Below are 22,149 nucleotides of genomic sequence, written 5' to 3' on the forward strand. Positions count from 1 at the left end.
TACTCCCGCCCATCTGAAGAGTCTTAGAGATAATCAGGGAAGGTTATTTTAATATCAGCCCTACCAAAATAATATGTCTGGCCTTTGTTAGAATTCTCAAAAGGAATCCTTTTTGGAAGACAAAAGATTAATCTTTCCCACATGTTAACATTACCACTTTTACCAAAAAGAAAAACATTGACATGTTATTTCTCTAATAATTCTCTTTCATTGTGAAAATAGTACTTTTTTAAATTTAGTAAGAAACCTGAAACTACTGAAAAACATAAAGAAGAGAAGAAAAAGATACTCATGGTTCCATTTCCTAAACATGGTCTTGAAGTCATCTTGCCTGGACTCAACTTCTGATTCCAGACACCTAAATTAAAAGACGCTTACTCCTTGGAAGAAAAGTTATGACCAACCTAGATAGCATATTGAAAAGCAGAGACATTACTTTACCAACAAAGGTCCGTCTAGTCAAGGCTATGGTTTTTCCAGTGGTCATGTATGGATGTGAGAGTTGGACTGTGAAGAAAGCTGAGCACCGAAGAATTGATGCTTTTGAACTGTGGTGCTGGAGAAGACTCTTGAGAGTCCCTTGGACTGCAAGGAGATCCAACCAGTCCATTCTAAAGGAGATCAGCCCTGGCTGTTCTTTGGAAGGAATGATGCTAAAGCTGAAACTCCAGTACTTTGGCCACCTCATGCGAAGAGTTGACTCATTGGAAAAGACTGATGCTGGGAGGGATTGGGGGCAGGAGGAAAAGGGGACGACAGAGAATGATCTGGATGGCTGGCATCACCGACTCGATGGACGCGAGTTTGAGTGAACTCCGGGAGATGGCGATGGACAGGGAGGCCTGGCGTGCTGTGATTCATAGGGTCGCAAAGAGTTGGACACGACTGAGCGACTGAACTGAACTGAACCTCTCCCTAAGTCTCTTTATTCACATTAGTAAGATATAGATGAAAGAGGAGAGTGAAAGAGCTCGCTTAAAACTCAACATTCAAAAAATGAAGATCATGGCATCTGGTGCCATCACTTCATGGCAAATAGATGGGAAAAAATGGGAACAGGGGATTTTTATTTTATTGGGCTCCAAAATCACTGTAGATCTTAAGTGCAATCTTGCAATTAAAAGATGCTCCTTGGAAGAAGAGCTATGACAGATCTTTTTGTTGTTCAGTCACTCAGTTGTGTCTGTTTGCAGTCCAATGAACTGCAGCACACCAGGCATCCGTGTCCTTCACTATCTCCCAGAGCTTGCTCAAACTCATGTCAGTGATGCCATCCAACCATCTCATCCTCTCTTGTCCCTTTCTCCTCCTGCCTTCAATCTTCCCCAGCATCAAGGTCTTTTCCATTGAATCAGCTCTTCACATCAGGTGGCCAAAGTATTGGAGCTTCAGCTTCAGCATCAGTCCTTCAAATGAATATTCAGGACTGATTTCCTTTAGGAATGACTGGTTGGATCTCATTACTGTCCAAGGGAAAAATCATAGCTTTGACTATATGGACTTTTGTTGGCAAAGTGATGTCTCTGCTTTTTAATATGCTATCTAGGTTTGTCATTGCTTTTCTTCTAAGGAGCAAGTGGCCTTTAATTTCATGACTGCAGTCACCATCTGCAGTGATTTTGGAGCCCCCCAAAATAAAGCCTGTCACTGTTTCCATTGAGTCCCCATCTATTTGCCATGAAGTGATGGGACCAGATGCCATGATCTTCATTTTTTTGAATGTTGAGTTTTAAGCCAGCTTTTTCATTCACCTCTTTCACCTTTATCAAGAGGCTCTTTAATTCTTCTTTGCTTTCTGTGATAAGGGTGGGTATCATCTGCATATCTGAGGTTATTGATATTTCTGGAACAGGTCAGTTTTCATCCAAATCCCAAAGAAGGGCCAAAGAATGTTCAAACTACCACAAAATTGCACTCATTTCACATGCTAGCAGAGTAATGCTCAAAATCCTTCAAGCTAGGCTTCAACAGTATGTGAACTGAGAACTTCCAGATGTACAAGCTAGATTTAGAAAAGGCAGAGGAACCAGAGATCAAAGTGCCAAAATCATAGAAAAAGCTAGAGAATTCCAGAAAAACATCTGCTTCATTCACTATGCTAAAACCTTTGACTGTGTAGACTGTGGAAAATTCTTAAAGAGATGGGAATACTAGACCACCTTACCTGCCTCCTGCGAAACCTGTATACAGGTCAAGAAGCATCAGTTAGAACCAGACATGGAACAACGGACTGGTTCCAAATTGGGAAAGGAGTACGTCAAGGCTGTATATTGTCACCATGCTTATTTAACCTATATGCAGAGTGCATCATGCAAAATGCTGGGCTGAATGAAGCACAAGCTGGAATCAAGATTCCCGGGAGAAATATCATTAACCTCAGATATGACAAACCTAGACAGCATATTAAAAAGCATAGACATCACTTTGCCAATAAAGGTCTGTATAGTCAAAGCTATGGTTTTTCCAGTGGTCGTGAATGGATGTGAGAGCTGGACAGTAAAAAAAGCTGAGTACTGAAGAATTGATGCTTCCGAATTGTAATGCTGGAGAAGACTCTTGAGAGTCCCTTGGACAGCAAGTAAATCAAACCAGTCAATCCTAAAGGAAATCAATCCTGAATATTCATTGGAAGGACTGATGCTGAAGCTGAAGCTCCAATACTTTGGCCACCTGATGGAAAGAGCTGACTCATTGGAAAAGACCCTGATGCTGGGAAAGACTAAAGCAGGAGGAGAAGGAGGTGACAGAGGATGAGATGGTTGGATGGCATCACTGACTCAATGGACATGAGTCTGAGCAAACTCCAGGAGATGGTGAAGGACAGGGAAAGCTGGTGTGCTTCAGTCCATGGCGTCGCAAAGAATCAGACATGATTTGGCACCTGAACAACAACAACAGGATTCAAATATATTAGCACCTACCTAGCTAGCATGGATATTATTAGGATTAAATGTATTAGTGCATGTAAAAGTCTTCACATGCCATGTACATAGGTGCTCAAATGTTAGCTGCTGCTATTACTGGTTTTGTTTTTGGACTTTTTTAAAAAAAGTCTGTATTTCCATAGAAACTAATTCAGTTCTCTTTTTTTTCTTTGCTCAGGTTTTGTTTTTTTATATCACTATATGTAAACATATCCCATAAATATTGCTGTATTTAAGTGTATGTTTTATAGAGTTTATTTTAATAGTTACATATTTCTTTTGTTATCTTTACCATTCTTCTGCTGTTTGTTTGCTGTTGTAAATATTGTAACAGTAAACATCTCTCGAGTATAAAGCTTTTCACACATTGAGATTATTTCATTTGGAAAGAGATCAAAAAGTTAAATTATAATTTGAACATGAAATTAAAAAAAATTTTTTGACCTTTAAAGAACTTACATTTTTTAAACTGTTTAATTTTTTAATAAGCAATGTCTGAATATGTTATAAAGTTTAAAAGTTCCAAAAGGATATATAGTGAAATATATATACTCTCCTTTCCATTCCTCTTCCTCAGCCACCCAGTTGTTCCTTGGAGTTGATCATTGTTACCAGCCTTTAGTATATCCTTTCAGTGAAAATCTATATACATATATAAACATATCATTTTAGATGTACTTAAAAACGCAGATACAAATGCTAGTTACTAAAAATAGTTTTTGATAACTTTTTACCTTATTTACTTAATATATATTGTAAATTATTAAATAGCATTATAAACGAAATTGCCCCATTTTGAAAGAACAGTTTATGGTAATCTGTATTATGGATTTGTACAATTTTTTGGTGGGGGGAGGGGCATGTGACTTGTGGTATCTTCATTCTCCAACCAGGAATCGAACCCTTGCCCCCTGCAGGAGAAAGGCAGAGTGCTAACCCCTGAACTACCAGGGAATTCTCTACAATTTATTAATTAGTCACATATAGATGGTTGTTTAGTTTGCTTCCACTCCTTGCTTATTATAAACTGCTCCAGTGAATATCTTTATTCATCAGCATACCATATATCTATAGAATAAATTTCTACAAATGAAATACTGAGTAAAAAAGAATGTTATTTTGATGTTTTTGATATGTGCATTTTTAATTTGGATAAATATTGGCAAATTACCTTTTTGTAGTGAAAGTATGGGAACTTCCTAGGTAGCACTAGAGGTTAAGAACCCACCTGCTGATGCAGGAGACATGAATGATGTGGGATTGATCCCTGGGTGGGGAAGATCCCCTGGAGGAGGGCATGGCAACCCACTCTAGTATTCTTGGTCTGGAGAATCCCATGGATATAGGTGCCTCGTAGGCTACGGTCCATAGGGTCACACAGAGTTGGACACAGCTTTAGCAGCTTAGCACAGCACAGCACAGTCAAACTGTGAAAGTGTTAGTGGCTCAGTTGTGTCCGACTCTTTGCGATCCCATGGGCTGTAGCCTGCCAAGCTCCTTTGTCCATGGAATTCTCTAGGCAAGAATACTGGAGTAGGTAGCCATTCCCTTCTCCAGGGGATCTTCCCAACCCGGGGATCAAACGCAGGTCTCCTGCATTGTAAGTGGATTCTTTACAGCCTAAGCCACCATAGTTGTACCATTTTATACTCCAATGAAAATTGAATGAGAGTGCCTGATGTTTTTTCAAGCTTGGTGGGTTTTTTTTTTACCAATGTAATAGGTGAAAAATGTATCTCATAATTTGTATTTCTTTTGTTATGAGTGAGTTTGAGTATCTTTTATATATGCTGCTTAGAGCCATTTGCATTTCCTTTTCTATGAAATTCCTCATACCCTTAATCCATTTGCCAGGGCTCAGTTGTCTAGTATTTTCTGTATTGTATTGGTACTCTATATGTTTTAAAAAATCAACCTTTTGTTGATTAGTAGATTTTAATAGATTTCTGTAGTTTATCACTGTCTTTTTTGACTATTTTCATGATATATTTTAATTTTTATGTAGCTCTATTTATTGAGCTCTTTTATGGTTTGGGTTTCTGTCATATTTGAAGGTTTTCTGTTTCAAGATCATAAATAACATTCTCTCATGCTGCCTTGTAGTACATTTTTCATGAAGAGTTTTTTTTTTTGTGGACCATTTTTTAAAGTCTTTATTGAATTTGTTATAATGTTGCTTCTTTAAGGGAAAGCTTTCTTAAAAATAATTTTATTCATTTATTTATTTTTGGCTGTACTTGTTCTTCATTGATGCACAAGGGCTTTCTTTAGTTGTGGTGGCCAGGGGCTACTCTCTAGTTGCAGTGCATGGGCTTCTCATTGCAGTGGCTTCTCTTGTTGCAGAGCACAGGCTCTAGGGCGCATGACCTTCAGTAGTTGTGGTTCCTGGGCTCTAGAGCACAGGTTCAACAGTTGTGACACACTTCTTCCTGGACCAGGGATCAAACCCGTGTCTTCTGCATTGTCAGGAGCATATTCTTTACTACTGAGCCACCAGGGACGCCCACTTCTATTTTTTATGTTTGTTTTCTTTTTGTCCACGTGTCATATGGGATCTTAGCTCCCTGACCAGGGATTGAACTCACATCCCTTGCACTGAAAGGCAAAGTCTTAACCAGTGGACTGACAGGAAAGTCCCCTTCTAATACACTGTAATATTATATTTCCTCCCACCCCCCATGGATATGTCTTTGATTGTCTGCAATTTTTTTGTTGTTGTTGTTACAGGAAGTAAGGTAGATGCCACATTTTATTTAATTTTCGATTTGGTTACTCAGTTGACCCAAACCATTTTTTGATGGTTTGTTTTTATTGTAGATTTTTTTTTCTTGTAGATTTAAGATAGTTTGTTGTTTTTATTGTAGATTTTTTTTCTTGTAGATTTAAGATAGTTTGTTGTTTTTATTGTAGATTTTTTTTCTTGTAGATTTAAGAATCTGCTGTTAATATATACTAAGTTCTTGTATGCATTTTGTGGGTTTATTTCTATTTTGGTGAGTTGGTTTATTTCATTTATCTATGTCTGTTCATTTGTAAGTACCATACTGCTTTAAGTATTATAGGTTTGTAATATATTTCAAAATCAGATAGTTCTAAACCTTTCTATTACTCTTCTTTTTCAGAATTTTATTGATTTTTTTTGCATTATTATTTCTAATACAAATATTTTCAGTCACAATACATACTGTCATATTGCTTCCTTAAAGGGCAATCCCAAGGTACACTGTGATTACCAATGTATAATTTTCATTTCACTTCATCCATATAAGTCTTAGATGTAAGTTAAAAACACTGGGGTGGGAATCGGACTGACTTGATAAGAGACAAAATAAATGAAAGATGAGAATTCAATTGCTTTAACTTTATATATATATATATATATATATGTATATGTATGTATGCTGGTAAAGTTAAACATTTCCCCCTATGTTTAATTGTATTTCCTCCTTTGTGAATTATCTATTTTTCTTTAGATCCACTTATCTGTTGGAGTTTTGTAAGAATTCCTTTTTCCATTACTGAATTATAACTAATCTACAATACTGTGTTAGTTCCAGGTGCATGACATAGTAATTTGATACTTCTTTATATTGCAAAATGATCAATATGATAAATCTAGTTGTCATCTGTCACCATAAAATTTATTGTATTGTTATTATTATTTACTATATTCCCCATTCTCCTGTACATTTAATTCCTGTGACTTGTTTATTTTGTACCTGGAAGTTTGTACCTCTTAATATCCCTTACCGCTTTTACTCATTCCCAACCTGCCTTCCCTCTGGCAACTGCCTATTTGTTTTCTGTATCTGTGACTCTGTTTCTGTTTTGTTTATTCATTTGTTTTAGTATTTATATTCCACTTATAAGTGAAATTATATGGTATTTATCTTTCTCTGACTTATTTCACACAGCACAATACCTTCTAGATTTATCCATGTTGTTGCAAATGGAGAATTTTCTTTTCTATTGAGTAATATTCCAGTATGTATGTGTTTGTGTATGTATATGTCACATCTTTTTAACCCGTTCATCTGTTGACTTAGGTTACTTCCATATCTTGGCTATTGTAAAAATGCTCAGTGAACATAAGGGTGCATATATCTTTTCAAATTAATGTATTTGTTTTCTTCACAAAAATACCAAGAAGCAGAATTGCTGGATCATATGGTAGTTCTGATTTTAATTGTTTTTTTTTTTTTTTCAGTTCTACCAGGTTATTGCTACAACCCATCTTCCTCCACCCTCATGCACACGTTGTCAGTCATGTAACCCCATGGACTGCAGCCCGCCAAGCTCCTCTGTCCATGGACTTTTCCAGGCAAGAATACTGGAGTGGGTTACCATTTCCTTCTCCTGATTTTAATTTTTTGAGGAGCCTATTACTTTCTTTGCTGGCCATATCAACTTAAATTACAACCAGCAGTGCACGAGGGTTCCCTTTTTTCACATCCTTGCCAACATTTGTTATTTGTGTTTTTTAAAAAATTAATTATTTTTTTTGGTCTTCATTGCTGTTCATGGGCTTTCTCTAGTTGCAGTGAATGGGGGCTACTCTTCATTGCACTACGCAGGCTTCTCGTGGCGGTGGCTTCTTTTATTTTAGAGCATGGACTCTAGGGAGCTCAGTAGCTCAGGGCCTCAATAGTTGCAGCATGTGGGCCCTAGAGAATGGGTTCAGTAGTTGTGACTCATGGGTTCAGTTGCTCCAGGACATGTGTAATCTTCCTGGACCAGGAATTGAATGGATGTCCCCTACATTGGCAGGTGAATTCTTTTTTTCCTCCATTTATTTTTGTTTGTTTTGTTTCTTTTCTTTCTTTTTTTTTTTTACTGTTATTTTTTCTGTTTTTTTTTCTCATTTTTTTAAAAATCTTTTTTATTAATTTTTTTCAAACCCTTGTGTCAAGGGCTGATTTTCGATAGATAGCAGCGAGGGAGCTGGTGCTATGTATGAAACCCTGATAGCAGGTGAATTCTTAACCACTGGACCACCAGGCAAGTCCTATTTGTGTTCTTTTTGATGATAGCCATTCTGATTGATGTGAAGTGATAACTCATTGTGGTTTTGATTTGCATTTCCCTGATGGTTAGTGATGTTGTGCCTGTTGGCCATCTGTTTGTCTTCTTTGAAAGAATATCTCTTCAGGTTCTCTGCCCATTTTTAAATTCAGTTTTTGTTTTTATGATGTTGAGGTGTATGAGTTCTTTGTATATACTGAATATTAATTTCTTATCAGATACATTGTTTGCAGATATCTTCTCCCATTCAGTAGGCTGCCTTTTCATTTCATTGATAGTTTCCTTCGCTGTGCAAAAGCTTTTTGTTTTATGTGATCTCATTTGGATTTTTTTGCTTTTGCTTCCCTTGCCTGAGGAAGTTAGTTAGTTAGTTAAGTCTCTCAGTCATGTCTGACTCTTTGCAACCCCATGGACTGTAGCCTACCAGGCTCCTCTGTCCATGGGATTTTCCAGGCAATAGTACTGGAGTGGATTGCCATTTCCTTCTCCAGGGGATCTTCCTGACCCAGGGATCGAACCCTGTTCCCACATTGTAGACAGATGCTTAACCATCTGAGCTACCAGGGAAGTCTTGCCTGAGGAAAAATACATCCAAAAATATATTGCTAATAATACAATATTGTGAGTTAACTATATTTCAAGGACTATTTTTAAAAATATATTACTAAGACTGATTTCAAAATTGCATACTGCATGTGTTTTCTTCTAGGAATTTAATGGTTTCCTCTCTGCAGTTAAGTCTTTATCCATCTTTCACTTGTTTTTGTATATAGTGTGAGAGAGTAGTTCAGTTTAATTCTTTTGCATGTAGCTATTTAGTTTTCCTAAAACCATTTATTGAAGAGATTGTCTTTTCCCCACTGTATTTCCTGTCTTCTTTGGCATAAGTTAATTGACCATTTAAATGTGGTTTCATTTCTGGTTCTCTCTTCTTTTCTGTTGATCTATGTGTCCGTTTTTATGCCAGTAGCATACTGCTTTGGTTACTATAGCTCTGTAGTATAGTTTAAAATCAGGGCGTGTGATACCTCTAGCTTTGTTCTTGTTTCTCAAGATCATTTTGGCTATTGAATTTCTTTTGTGTTTCCATACAAGTTTTGGAATTATTTGTTCTAGTTCTGTGGAAAATGCTATGGGTATTTTGATAGGGATTGCATTAAATCTTGTGGTTAGTATGGTTATTTTAACAATAGTAATTCTTCTAATTCATGAATGTAACATATTTTTCCATTTGTTTGTGTTTTCAGTTTCATCAGTGTAATAACAGTTTTCTTAGTACAGGTCTTTTACCTCCTTAGTTAGATTTATTCTTAGGTATTTTTTTAATGTAATTGTAAATGTGATTGATTTCTTAATTTCTCTTTTTGTTGATAGTGTATAGAAACAACACCTTTCTGTATTAAATTTGTTCTGTGCAACTTCACTGAGTTTATTAGTTCTAACAGTTTTTTGGTGCTGTCTTTAAGGTTTTCTCTGTATAATATCATGTCATCTGCAAATTGTGACAGTTTTACTTCTTGCTTTCCTGTTCAGATTTCTTTTATTTTTTTAATTAATTAATTTTTTCTGATTGCTGTGGCTAGGACTTTTAACACTATGCTGGGGGGGAGGAGCCAAGATGGCGGAGGAGTAGGACGGGGAGAACACTTTCTCCCCCACAAATTCATCAAAAGAGCATTTAAACGTCGAGTAAATTCCACAAAACAACTTCTGAATGCCGGCAGAGGACATCAGGTACCCAGAAAAGCAACCCAACTCTTCGAAAGGAGGTAGGAAAAAATATAAAAGACAAAAAAAGAGACAAAAGAGGGAGGGACGGAGTTCCGTCCCGGGAAGGGAGTCTTAAAAAGAGAGAAGTTTCCAAACACCAGGAAACCTTCTCACTGCCGAATCTGTGCCGAGCTTTGGAAGCACAGAGGGCAACATAAAAGGGAGAAAAATAAATAAATAAACAATTAAAAATCGCAGATTGTGAGCCCTACGGTAACTCTCCCAGCGGAGAAGCAGCGCAGACGCCTGCACATGGCATTAGCAAGCGGGGGCTGGGCAGGGAAGCGTGGCGCGGGCTCTGTCCTTAGAGTAAGAATCAGCCCGAATGTCCTGAGCACTATCTGAGCGAAATAATTTGGGCTAGCAAACCAGACTGTGGGATATCTACCACGCGAAAAGCCAGCCCTAACCTAAGACACCGCCAGGCCCGTGCACAGAACAAAGGACTGAACAGAGATAGCCGGTTGCAGACCTTCCCCCTCCGGTGACAGGCAGCCAGAGCCGTAAGGGGGCAATCGCAGCCCAAGAGAGACACTATCTATAAAACTGTAAGCAGGCTTCTTTGCTAACTAAAACTTCTTGGGGGTCTGGACGGTCAACATCTGCCTGAGAAGGTGCGCCGGTTTTACACCCAGATAACCGAGTGGCGGGGAGGCGATAAGTCGCAGCATTGGCGCCCGCCAAACACATCACCTGAGCTGCTCGGATCTGGGAAGAGCACAAAACACAGGCCCAACTGAGTCTGCGCCTCTGAGGACTACTCGAGTGCCTGAACCTGAGTGGCTTGGACCTGGGAGCTCAGCCCAGGGCCGGCCTCTGATTGTTCCCGGCTGAACAACCTAGAGCCCGAGCAGTGTGGGCAGGGAGGCTACATGCGCCGTGAGCGGGGGCAGACCCAGTGTGGCTGAGGCACTGCGAGCGCATGCCAGTGTTATCTGTTTGCAGCATCCCTCCCTCCCTCCCCACAGCGTGGCTGAACAAGTGAGCCTAAATAAAATAAAAAAAATAGTGTCCTCCACCGTCCACTTTGTGTCAGGGCGGGAACCAGACACTGAAGAGACCAGCAAACAGAAGAAGCTATAACAGAGGGAAACGCCTTGGAAGCTACAGGCCATAGATTAAAACCCTGTGGTTACTACGGACTACATAGGATCTTGAGAAATATAAGTCAGACCAAGGAACTAGCCAAAAATGAACTGAACCCACAATACTCACAACAAAACCAGAGAAAGACCTAGATATATTTTTACTATTTTTACGATCAATCTTTCTTTTTTCTTTTTTTTTCTTTTTTTAAATCTTAAGTCCTCTATTGTCCTTTAATTTTCACTCTTATAACTATTACTTTGCAAAAAAAAAAAAAAAGACCCTATTTTTTTTTTCTTCTTCAGCAAACTTCACATATATATTTTATAATTTTTTGACCGTGTTTTGTTTTGTTTTGTTTTTTTCTTTTTCTTCTTTTCTTTAACATTGTATTTTTGAAATTCCAAACTCTACTCTAGATTTTTAATTTTAGCCTTTTGGTATATGTTATCAATTCTGTACCTATAGTTTTTTTCATAATTTCTATGACTTTTTTTTCCTTTCTTTCTTTCTCTTCTTCTTTTGTATAACATCGTATATCTGCAATTCCAAACTCTACTCAAGATTTTTAATTTATGCTTTTGGTATTTGATATCAATTTTGTACCTGTATTTTCTTTATAATTTTTGCGACATTGTTTTTGTTGGTTTGTTTGTTTTATCTCTTTATTTTTCTTCTTCTTTTTTTTAACATTGTATTTTTGAAATTCCAAACTCTACTCTAGATTTTTAACTTTTGCTTTTTGGTATTAGTTATCAATTTTGTACCTGTAGTTTCTTTGTAATTTTTGCGACCTTGTTTGTTTTTCTTTGTTCGTTTTTTCTCTCTTTCTTTTCCTTCTTTTCATTAACATCGCATTTTTGAAATTCCAAACTCTACTCTAGATTTTTAATTTGCTTTTATGTATTTGTTACCAATTTTGTACCTTTAAGAACCCAATCTTCAGGACCCATTTTTCACTAGAGAACGAGATTACTGGCTTGACTGCTCTCTCTCCCTTTGGACTCTCCATTTTCTCCACCAGGTCGCCTGTATCTCCTCCCTAACCCCTCTCTACTCTACCCAACTCTGTGAATTTCTGTGTGTTCCAGACAGTGGAGAACACTTAGGGAACTGATTACTGGCTGGATCTGTCTCCCTCCTTTTCATTTCCCCCTTTTATCCTTCTGGCCACCTCTGTCTCCTGCCTCCTTCTTCTCTTCTCTGTATAACTCCGTGAACATCTCTGAGCAGTCCAGTTGTGGAGTGCACATAAGGAAGTGACTACTGGCTAGCCCACTCTCTCCACTATTGATTCCATCTCATATCATTTGGGTCACCTCTAACTCCCTTCTCCCACTTCTCTTCTCCATGTAACGCTGTGAACCTCTCTGAGTGACCCTCACAGTAGAGAAACTTTTCATCTTTAATGTAAATGTTTTATCAATGGTGCTGTATAGAAGGAGAAGTTTTGAAACTACTGTAAAAATAAGACCGATAACTGGAAGTAGGAGGCTTAAGTCCAAACCCTGACTCCAGGGAACTCCTGACTCCAAGGAACATTAATTGACAGGAGCTCATCAACGCCTCCATACCGGCACTGAAACCAAGCACCACACAAGGGCCAACAAGTTCCAGGGCAAGACATACCAAGCAAATTCTCTAGCAACAAAGGAACACAGCCCTGAGCTTCAAGATACAGGCTGCCCAAAGTCACCCCAAAACCATAGACATCTCATGACTCTACTGGACATTTCATTACACTCCAGAGAGAAGAAATACAGCTCCATCCACCAGAACATCGACACAAGCTTCCCTAACCAGGAAACCTTGACAAGCCACCAGTACAAACCCACACACAGTGAGGAAACGCCACAATAAAGAGAACTCCACAAACTGCCAGAATACAGAAAGGACACCCCAAACTCAGCAATTTAAACAAGATGAAGAGACAGAGGAATAGCCAGCAGATAAAGGAACAGGATAAATGCCCAACAAACCAAACAAAAGAGGAAGAGATAGGGAATCTACCTGATAAAGAATTCCGAATAATGATAGTGAAATTGATCCAAAATCTTGAAATTAAAATGGAATCACAGATAAATAGCCTGGAGGCAAGGATTGAGAAGATGGAAGAAAGGTTTAACAAGGACTTAGAAGAAATAAAAAAGAGTCAATATATAATGAATAATGCAATAAATGAAATTAAAAACACTCTGGAGGCAACAAATAGAATAACAGAGGCAGAAGATAGGATTAGTGAATTAGAAGATAGAATGGTAGAAATAAATGAATCAGAGAGGATAAAAGAAAAACGAATTAAAAGAAATGAGGACAATCTCAGAGACCTCCAGGACAATATTAAACGCTACAACATTCGAATCATAGGGGTCCCAGAAGAAGAAGACAAAAAGAAAGACCATGAGAAAATACTTGAGGAGATAATAGTTGAAAACTTCCCTAAAATGGGGAAGGAAATAATCACCCAAGTCCAAGAAACCCAGAGAGTCCCAAACAGGATAAACCCAAGGCGAAACACCCCAAGACACATATTAATCAAATTAACAAAGATCAAACACAAAGAACAAATATTAAAAGCAGCAAGGGAAAAACAACAAATAACACACAAGGGAATACCCATAAGGATAACAGCTGATCTTTCAATAGAAACTCTTCAAGCCAGGAGGGAATGGCAAGACATACTTAAAATGATGAAAGAAAATAACCTACAGCCCAGATTATTGTACCCAGCAAGGATCTCATTCAAGTATGAAGGAGAAATCAAAAGCTTTTCAGACAAGCAAAAGCTGAGAGAATTCTGCACCACCAAACCAGCTCTCCAACAAATACTAAAGGATATTCTCTAGACAGGAAACACAAAGACGGTGTATAAATTCGAACCCAAAACAATAAAGTAAATGGCAACGGGATCATACTTATCAGTAATTACCTTAAACGTAAATGGGTTGAATGCCCCAACCAAAAGACAAAGACTGGCTGAATGGATACAAAAACAAGACCCCTACATATGTTGTCTACAAGAGACCCACCTCAAAACAGGGGACACATACAGACTGAAAGTGAAGGGCTGGAAAAAGATTTTCCATGCAAATAGGGACCAAAAGAAAGCAGGAGTAGCAATACTCATATCAGATAAAATAGACTTTAAAACAAAGACTGTGAAAAGAGACAAAGATGGTCACTACATAATGATCAAAGGATCAATCCAAGAAGAAGATATAACAATTATAAATATATATGCACCCAACACGGGAGCACCGCAGTATGTAAGACAAATGCTAACACGTATGAAAGGAGAAATTAACAATAACACAATAATAGTGGGAGACTTTAATACCCCACTCACACCTATGGATAGATCAACTAAACAGAAAATTAACAAGGAAACACAAACTTTAAACAATACAATAGACCAGTTAGACCTAATTGATATCTATAGGACATTTCATCCCAAAACAATGAATTTCACCTTTTTCTCAAGCGCACATGGAACCTTCTCCAGGATAGATCACATCCTGGGCCATAAAGCTAGCCTTGGTAAATTCAAAAAATAGAAATCATTCCAAGCATCTTTTCTGACCACAATGCAGTAAGATTAGATCTCAATTACAAGAGAAAAACTATTAAAAATGCCAACATATGGAGGCTGAACAACACGCTGCTGAATAACCAACAAATCACAGAAGAAATCAAAAAAGAAATCAAAATTTGCATAGAAACGAATGAAAATGAAAACACAACAACCCAAAACCTGTGGGACACGGTAAAAGCAGTCCTAAGGGGAAAGTTCATAGCAATACAGGCACACCTCAAGAAACAAGAAAAAAGTCAAATAAATAACCTAACTCTACGCCTAAAGCAACTAGAAAAGGAAGAAATGAAGAACCCCAGGGTTAGTAGAAGGAAAGAAATCTTAAAACTTAGAGCAGAAATAAATGCAAAAGAAACAAAAGAGATCATAGCAAAAACCAACAAAACCAAAAGCTGGTTTTTTGAAAGGATAAATAAAATTGACAAACCATTAGCCAGACTCATCAAGAAACAAAGGGAGAAAAATCAAATCAATAAAATTAGAAATGAAAATGGAGAGATCACAACAGACAACACAGAAATACAAAGGATCATAAGAGAGTACTATCAACAATTATATGCCAATAAAATGGACAACGTGGAAGAAATGGACAAATTCTTAGAAAAGTACAACTTTCCAAAACTCGACCAGGAAGAAATAGAAAATCTTAACAGACCCATCACAAGCACGGAAATTGAAACTGTAATCAAAAATCTTCCAGCAAACAAAAGCCCAGGTCCAGACGGTTTCACAGCTGAATTCTACCAAAAATTTAGAGAAGAGCTAACACCTATCCTGCTCAAACTCTTCCAGAAAATTGCAGAGGATGGTAAACTTCCAAACTCATTCTATGAGGCCACCATCACCCTAATACCAAAACCTGACAAAGATCCCACAAAAAAAGAAAACTACAGGCCAATATCACTGATGAACATAGATGCAAAAATCCTTAACAAAATTCTAGCAATCAGAATCCAACAACACATTAAAAAGATCATACACCATGACCAAGTGGGCTTTATCCCAGGGATGCAAGGATTCTTCAATATCCGCAAATCAATCAATGTAATACACCACATTAACAAATTGAAAAAGAAAAACCATATGATTATCTCAATAGATGCAGAGAAAGCCTTTGACAAAATTCAACATCCATTTATGATAAAAACTCTCCAGAAAGCAGGAATAGAAGGAACATACCTCAACATAATGAAAGCTATATATGACAAACCCACAGCAAACATTATCCTCAATGGTGAAAAATTGAAAGCATTTCCTCTAAAGTCAGGAACAAGACAAGGGTGCCCACTTTCACCATTACTATTCAACATAGTTTTGGAAGTTTTGGCCACAGCAATCAGAGCAGAAAAAGAAATAAAAGGAATCCAAATTGGAAAAGAAGAAGTAAAGTTCTCACTGTTTGCAGATGACATGATCCTCTACATAGAAAACCCTAAAGACTCCACCAGAAAATTACTAGAAGTAATCAATGACTATAGTAAATTTGCAGGATATAAAATCAACACACAGAAATCCCTTGCATTCCTATACACTGATAATGAGAAAACAGAAAGAGAAATTAAGGAAACAGTTCCATTCATCATTGCAATGGAAAGAATAAAATACTTAGGAATATATCTACCTAAAGAAACTAAAGACCTATATATAGAAAACTATAAAACACTGGTGAAAGAAATCAAAGAGGACACTAACAGATGGAGAAATACACCATGTTCATGGATTGGAAGAATCAATGTAGTGAAAATGAGTATACTACCCAAAGCAATCTATAGATTCAATGCAATCCCTATCAAGCTACCAACAGTATTCTTCACAGAGCTAGAACAAATAATTTCACAATTTGTATGGAAATACAAAAAACCTCGAATAGCCAAAGCGATCTTGAGAAAGAAGAATGGAACTGGAGGAATCAACCTACCTGACTTCAGGCTCTACTACAAAGCCACAGTTATCAAGACAGTATGGTACTGGCACAAAGACAGAAATATAGATCAATGGAACAAAATAGAAAGCCCAGAGATTAATCCACGCACATATGGACACCTTATCTTTGACAAAGGAGGCAAGAATATACAATGGAGAAAAGACAATCTCTTTAACAAGTGGTGCTGGGAAAACTGGTCAACCACTTGTAAAAGAATGAAACTAGAACACTTTCTAACACCATACACAAAAATAAACTCAAAATGGATTAAAGATCTAAACGTAAAACCAGAAACTATACAACTCCTAGAGGAGAACATAGGCAAAACACTCTCTGACATACATCACAGCAGGATCCTCTATGACCCACCTCCCAGAATATTGGAAATCAAAGCAAAAATAAACAAATGGGACCTAATTAACCTGAAAAGCTTCTGCACATCAAAGGAAACTATTAGCAAGGTGAAAAGACAGCCTTCAGAATGGGAGAAGATAATAGCAAATGAAGCAACTGACAAACAACTAATCTCGAGAATATACAAGCAACTCCTACAGCTCAACTCCAGAAAAATAAATGACCCAATCAAAAAATGGGCCAAAGAACTAAATAGACATTTCTCCAAAGAAGACATACAGATGGCTAGCAAACACATGAAAAGATGCTCAACATCACTCATTATCAGAGAAATGCAAATCAAAACCACTATGAGGTACCATTTCACGCCAGTCAGAATGGCTGCGATCCAAAAGTCTACAAGTAATAAATGCTGGAGAGGGTGTGGAGAAAAGGGAACCCTCTTACACTGTTGGTGGGAATGCGAACTAGTACAGCCACTATGGAGAACAGTGTGGAGATTCCTTAAAAAACTGGAAATAGAACTGCCTTATGACCCAGCAATCCCACTGCTGGGCATACACACTGAGGAAACCAGAAGGGAAAGAGACACATGTACCCCAATGTTCATCACAGCACTGTTTATAATAGCCAGGACATGGAAGCAACCTAGATGTCCATCAGCAGATGAATGGATAAGAAAGCTGTGGTACATATACACAATGAAGTATTACTCAGCCATTAAAAAGAATACATTTGAATCAGTTCTAATGAGGTGGATGAAACTGGAGCCTATTATACAGAGTGAAGTAAGCCAGAAAGAAAAACACCAATACAGTATACTAACGCATATATATGGAATTTAGAAAGATGGTAACAATAACCCTGTATACGAGACAGCAAAAGAGACTCTGATGTATAGAACAGTCTTATGGACTCAGAGAGAGGGAGAGGGTGGGAAGATTTGGGAGAATGGCATTGAAACATGTAAAATATCATGTACGAAACAAGTTGCCAGTGCAGGTTCGATGCACGATACTGGATGCTTGGGGCTGGTGCACTGGGACGACCCAGAGGGATGGAATGGGGAGGGAGGAGGGTTCAGGATGGGGAACACATGTATGCCTGTGGCGGATTCATTTTGATATTTGGCAAAACTAATACAATTATGTAAAGTTTAAAAAAATAAAATTAAATTAAAAAAAATAAAAAAACAAACAAACAAAGAAAAAAACACTATGCTGAATAAAAGTGGAAAAAGTGGACATGATGTTACTGTGGGCTAGTCATATATGATCTTTATTATGTTGAGGTATCATCCCTTTATACTCACTTTGCTGAGAATTTTTATTGTAAATGGATGTTGCATTTTGTCAAAAGCTTTTTCTTCATCTGTTAAGATGACTATGATTTTCATACTTCAGAATGTGATGTATTACATTGATTTGCAGAAATTGAACCATCCTTGCAGCCTTGGAATAAGTCCCACTTGATCATGGTGTATGATTCTTTTAATGTATAGAATTCAGTTTTCTTTGAGGATTTTTGCTGCTATGCTTATCAGTGATACTGACCTATAATTTTCTTTTCTGGTGTTGTTTTGTCTAGTTTTGGTGTCAGGGTAATCTTGGCCTCATAGAATGAGCTTGGAAGCATTTTTTTCCTCTTCAGTTTTTTGGAATAGTTTGAGAAGGATAGGTGTAAGAATTCTGTATGTATTGGTTATATCAAGCTTGTTCTATTAGCTGCAAAAATATTTCCCTTTTTGTTTAACTTCTGATTTTGACTTTTACATAATATTCAGTAAGTCAAACCTTAATTTTTTTTCTTATTGTGAGTTTTACTTTATCATCTAAGTTTAGAAAGTTCTATTCCATTGAAGGTTTTGCTAAATATTCACTTTCATTTTCTTCTATTAATAGTTTTTTTCATTTTTAACTTTGCTATGTCTCTGGAATTTACTTTTATATATATCACAAAATGAAGATCTAAATTGATTTTTTTTCTGATCAATTGTTCTTGTACATTGATTTATAAGGCCACATTTGTCACATATAAAATTCTATTTGTGAGCATGTATTCCATTATGTTGAGCTGTATGTTCTGATAACAGTACCACAATAAACAATTGTTTTTAACATTATTTTCAATACTTCTGTATATACTCAACAATTTTTTTGTTTTTTTGGTGGTAAATATAAGATAAACTTTGTCATTTTAACCATTTTCAAGTGTACAGTTCAGTGGCATTAATTATAATCACAGTTTTGTATAGCCATCATGACTACCTATTTCCAAAACTTTTTCATCACCCTAAACAGAAACTCTGTAACCATTAAGCGATAACTCCCCATTATCTCCGTCTGCCACCCTTTAGTAACCTCTAGTCTTTCTGTCTCCATGAATTTGTCTATTCTAGATATTTTACATAAGTTACATATAAGAATTATATTTGTTTTTTTGTGTGTCTGACTTATGTCACTTGTCATAATGCTTTTGAAGTTCATGTAGTAGCATGTACTAGAATTTTATCCCTTTTTTAGTTGAATAATATTTGATGATATATATATATTATTTATCCATTCATCTGTTGATAGATACTTAGATTGTTTCTCCCTTCTGGCTATTGTACATAATGTTGCAGTGAACACTGGTGTATTTGTTTGAGTACCTGTTTTCATTTCTTTAAAGTATGTACTTAAGAGTGAATTTTCTGGGTCATATGATCATTCTGAGTTTAACTTACTGAGTAACCACTAAGTTATTTCTCACAGCAGCTGCACCCGTTTACATTCCCACTAGCAATGCATGAGTGTTCCAGTTTCTCCATGTCCTGGCCAACACTTGTTCTTTTCCTTTTTTTTTTTTTTTTAATAATTGTAACCATCTTATTAGATGTGAAATGGCCTGTCATTGTGGCTTTGGTTTGCATTTCCCTAATGACAAATGATGTTGACCCTCTTTTCAAGTGTTTACTGGCCATTTGTATATTTTCTTCAGAGAAATGTCTGTTCATATTCATATTCTTTGCTCATTTTTAATTGTTTTTGTGGTTGAATTGCAGGAGTTCTTTATATGTTATAGATTTTAAATATTTATCTGATTTGCAAATATATGTTCCCTTTCTATAGGTTGTCCTTTCACTTTAAAAAATAATAATTTTATTTATTATTTTTGGATCTTCTTTGCTGTGTGGGCTTTTTTCTAGTTGTAGCAAGAGGGGGCTACTCTCTAGTTTCAGTACAAGGGCTTCTCATTACGGTGGCTTATCTTGTCTAGGCATCATGCCCTAGGGTGCTCGGGCTTCAGTAGTTGTGGCACGTGGACTTAGTAATTGCAGTTCCTAGGCTCTGGAGCACAGGCTCAATAGTTGTGGCACACAGGCTTAGTTGTTTCACAGCATGTGGCATCCTCCCAGATCAGGGATCGAACCCGTGTCTCCTGCACTGGCAGGCCGATTCTTCACTTTGAGCCACTAGGGGAAGCCCCATGTCCTTTCACTTTGTTGATAATGTCCTTTGATACATGAAAGTTGTGAATATTTGATAAAGTCTAATTTACCTATTTTTTTTTTTTTGCTTATGCTTATGGTGTCATATCTAAGAATCTGTTGCCAAATTCAAGGTCATAAAGATTTATTCCTTTATTTTCTTCTAAGATTTTAATGAGTTTAACTCTTATATTTATGTTATTGATAAACTTTGAATTAATTTTTTATATTAAGTGATATAGGGGTCAACTTCATTTTTTGCATGTGGAAATCCAGTTTCTAAGTGCCGTATGTTGAGGAGACTGTATCTTCTCCATTGAATGGGCTTGGAACCATTGTCAAAAATCTGTTGGTTATATATATGGGTTTATTTATGACTCTCAATTCTATTCCATTGATCTGTATGTATGTCTATATACCTCATTGTCTTGATCACTGTACCTTTATAGAAGATTTTGAAATTGGGAAGAACAAAATTGGAAAATTCTTCAATTTGATTTCTTTCATGACTTTTTTTAGCTATTTGGAGCTCCTTGAAATTCTATATGAATTTAAGGATTGATTTTTCCATTTCTGCAAAAACAGCAGTGGGAAATTTGATGCAAATTGTGTTGAATCTGTAGATCACTATGAGTAGCATTGACATCTTAGCATCTTAACATTATTAAATTTTTCTATCCATGAACATGAGATGTCTTATCATTGATTTAGATCTTTTCAGTTTCTTTCAGCAATGTTTTATGATTTTCAGGACACAGGTTGGTTAATTTATCCTAGATATTTTTTCAAGGTTATTATAAATGAAAGTGATTTCTTAAATTTCCTTTTTGAATCATTCATTGTTGATATGTAGAAACACAACTGATTTTCTGTATTGATCTTGTAACCTGCAACTTTGCCATATTCATTTATTGGCTCTAGTAGCTTTCTTAGATTCTTTGGAATTTTTTATACAGGCATACCATGGAGATGTTGCCAGTTAGGTTCCAGACCACGACAGTTAAGCAAGTATTGCAGTAAAGCAAGTAATACAAGTTTTTTGGTTTCCCCATGCATATATAAAAGGGTTACACTATTCTGTAGTCTATTAAGTGTGCAATAATATTATATCTTAAAAAGCACAATGTGTATAACTTAATCTAAAAAAATGTTAACCATCATCTTAGCCTTCAGTGAGTCATGATTTTTTTTGCAGTAAGATCACTGATCATAGACCACTATGCGTGTGTTAAGTCACTTCCATTGTGTCCGACTCTTTGTGACTCCATGGACTGTAGCCCGCAAGGCTCCTTTGTCCTCTTGTCCATGGGATTCTCCAGGCAAGAATACTAGAGTGGGTTGCCATTTCCTCCTCTGGGGGATCTTCCTGACCCAGGGATGGAACCCACGTCTCTTATGTCTCCTGCATTGGCAGGTGTGTTCTTTACCACCACTTTACTTGGGAAGCCCTAGACCATTATAAAAAATCTAACAATAATGAAAATGTTTGAAATATTATGAGAATTAGCAGACACAGAGACATGGAGACACAAAGTGAGCGATTGCTCTTGGAAAAATGGTGCTGATAATCTTGCTCAATGCAGAGGGCTCAAAAACCTTCAATTTGTAAAGAAAAAAAAAAAAAGCTGTATCTGCAAAGTACAATAAACTGGTGGAGGAATATTATACCTGTATATACAAGGGTCATGTTATCTGTGAACATAGTTTTTACCTTCCTTTCCAATTTGGATCTATGCTTGACAGTATTGCCTAATGTAATACTTATTGTTTCAATTTTTAGTGGTCATTTTCTTATTATTCCTAAAGTGATTTTGGAAACTGTTTTAAATTGATAGAATATATATTGAAGAAAGTATGTGAACATTAATTAACATAAAGATTTTTTTTTCTTTTCCATAGATTTGGCTAGCTGATTGGCTGCTGAAAAATAATCCCAACAAACCTAAACTGTGTCATCATCCTGTTGCAGAATAATCTTATTAAAATAAAACCCTCAAAGAACAAATCA

The 22,149-nt window shown here is 36.7% G+C and overlaps 1 protein-coding gene across 2 annotated transcripts in view; it reads left to right on the forward strand.

Annotated features, from left to right (window-relative positions):
* NME5 (NME/NM23 family member 5) overlaps positions 1 to 22,146 on the forward strand; it is a 37,373-nt gene extending 15,227 nt beyond the window's left edge. Inside the window, exon 5 of one of the 2 annotated variants that reach the window (XM_025292636.3) lies at positions 22,041 to 22,146. In XM_025292636.3, coding sequence (XP_025148421.1) covers positions 22,041 to 22,115 — 75 coding nt within the window. In that variant the 3' untranslated portion in view covers positions 22,116 to 22,146. Of the gene's footprint in view, positions 1 to 7,131; positions 7,370 to 22,040 lie in introns of those variants that run through there. The other variant, XM_044947622.2, reaches the window with a different exon arrangement.
* Positions 22,147 to 22,149: the final 3 nt, after the last annotated feature.

Source organism: Bubalus bubalis, chromosome 9 (genome assembly GCF_019923935.1).
Source record: "Bubalus bubalis isolate 160015118507 breed Murrah chromosome 9, NDDB_SH_1, whole genome shotgun sequence".
Taxonomy (NCBI): Eukaryota; Metazoa; Chordata; class Mammalia; order Artiodactyla; family Bovidae; genus Bubalus; species Bubalus bubalis.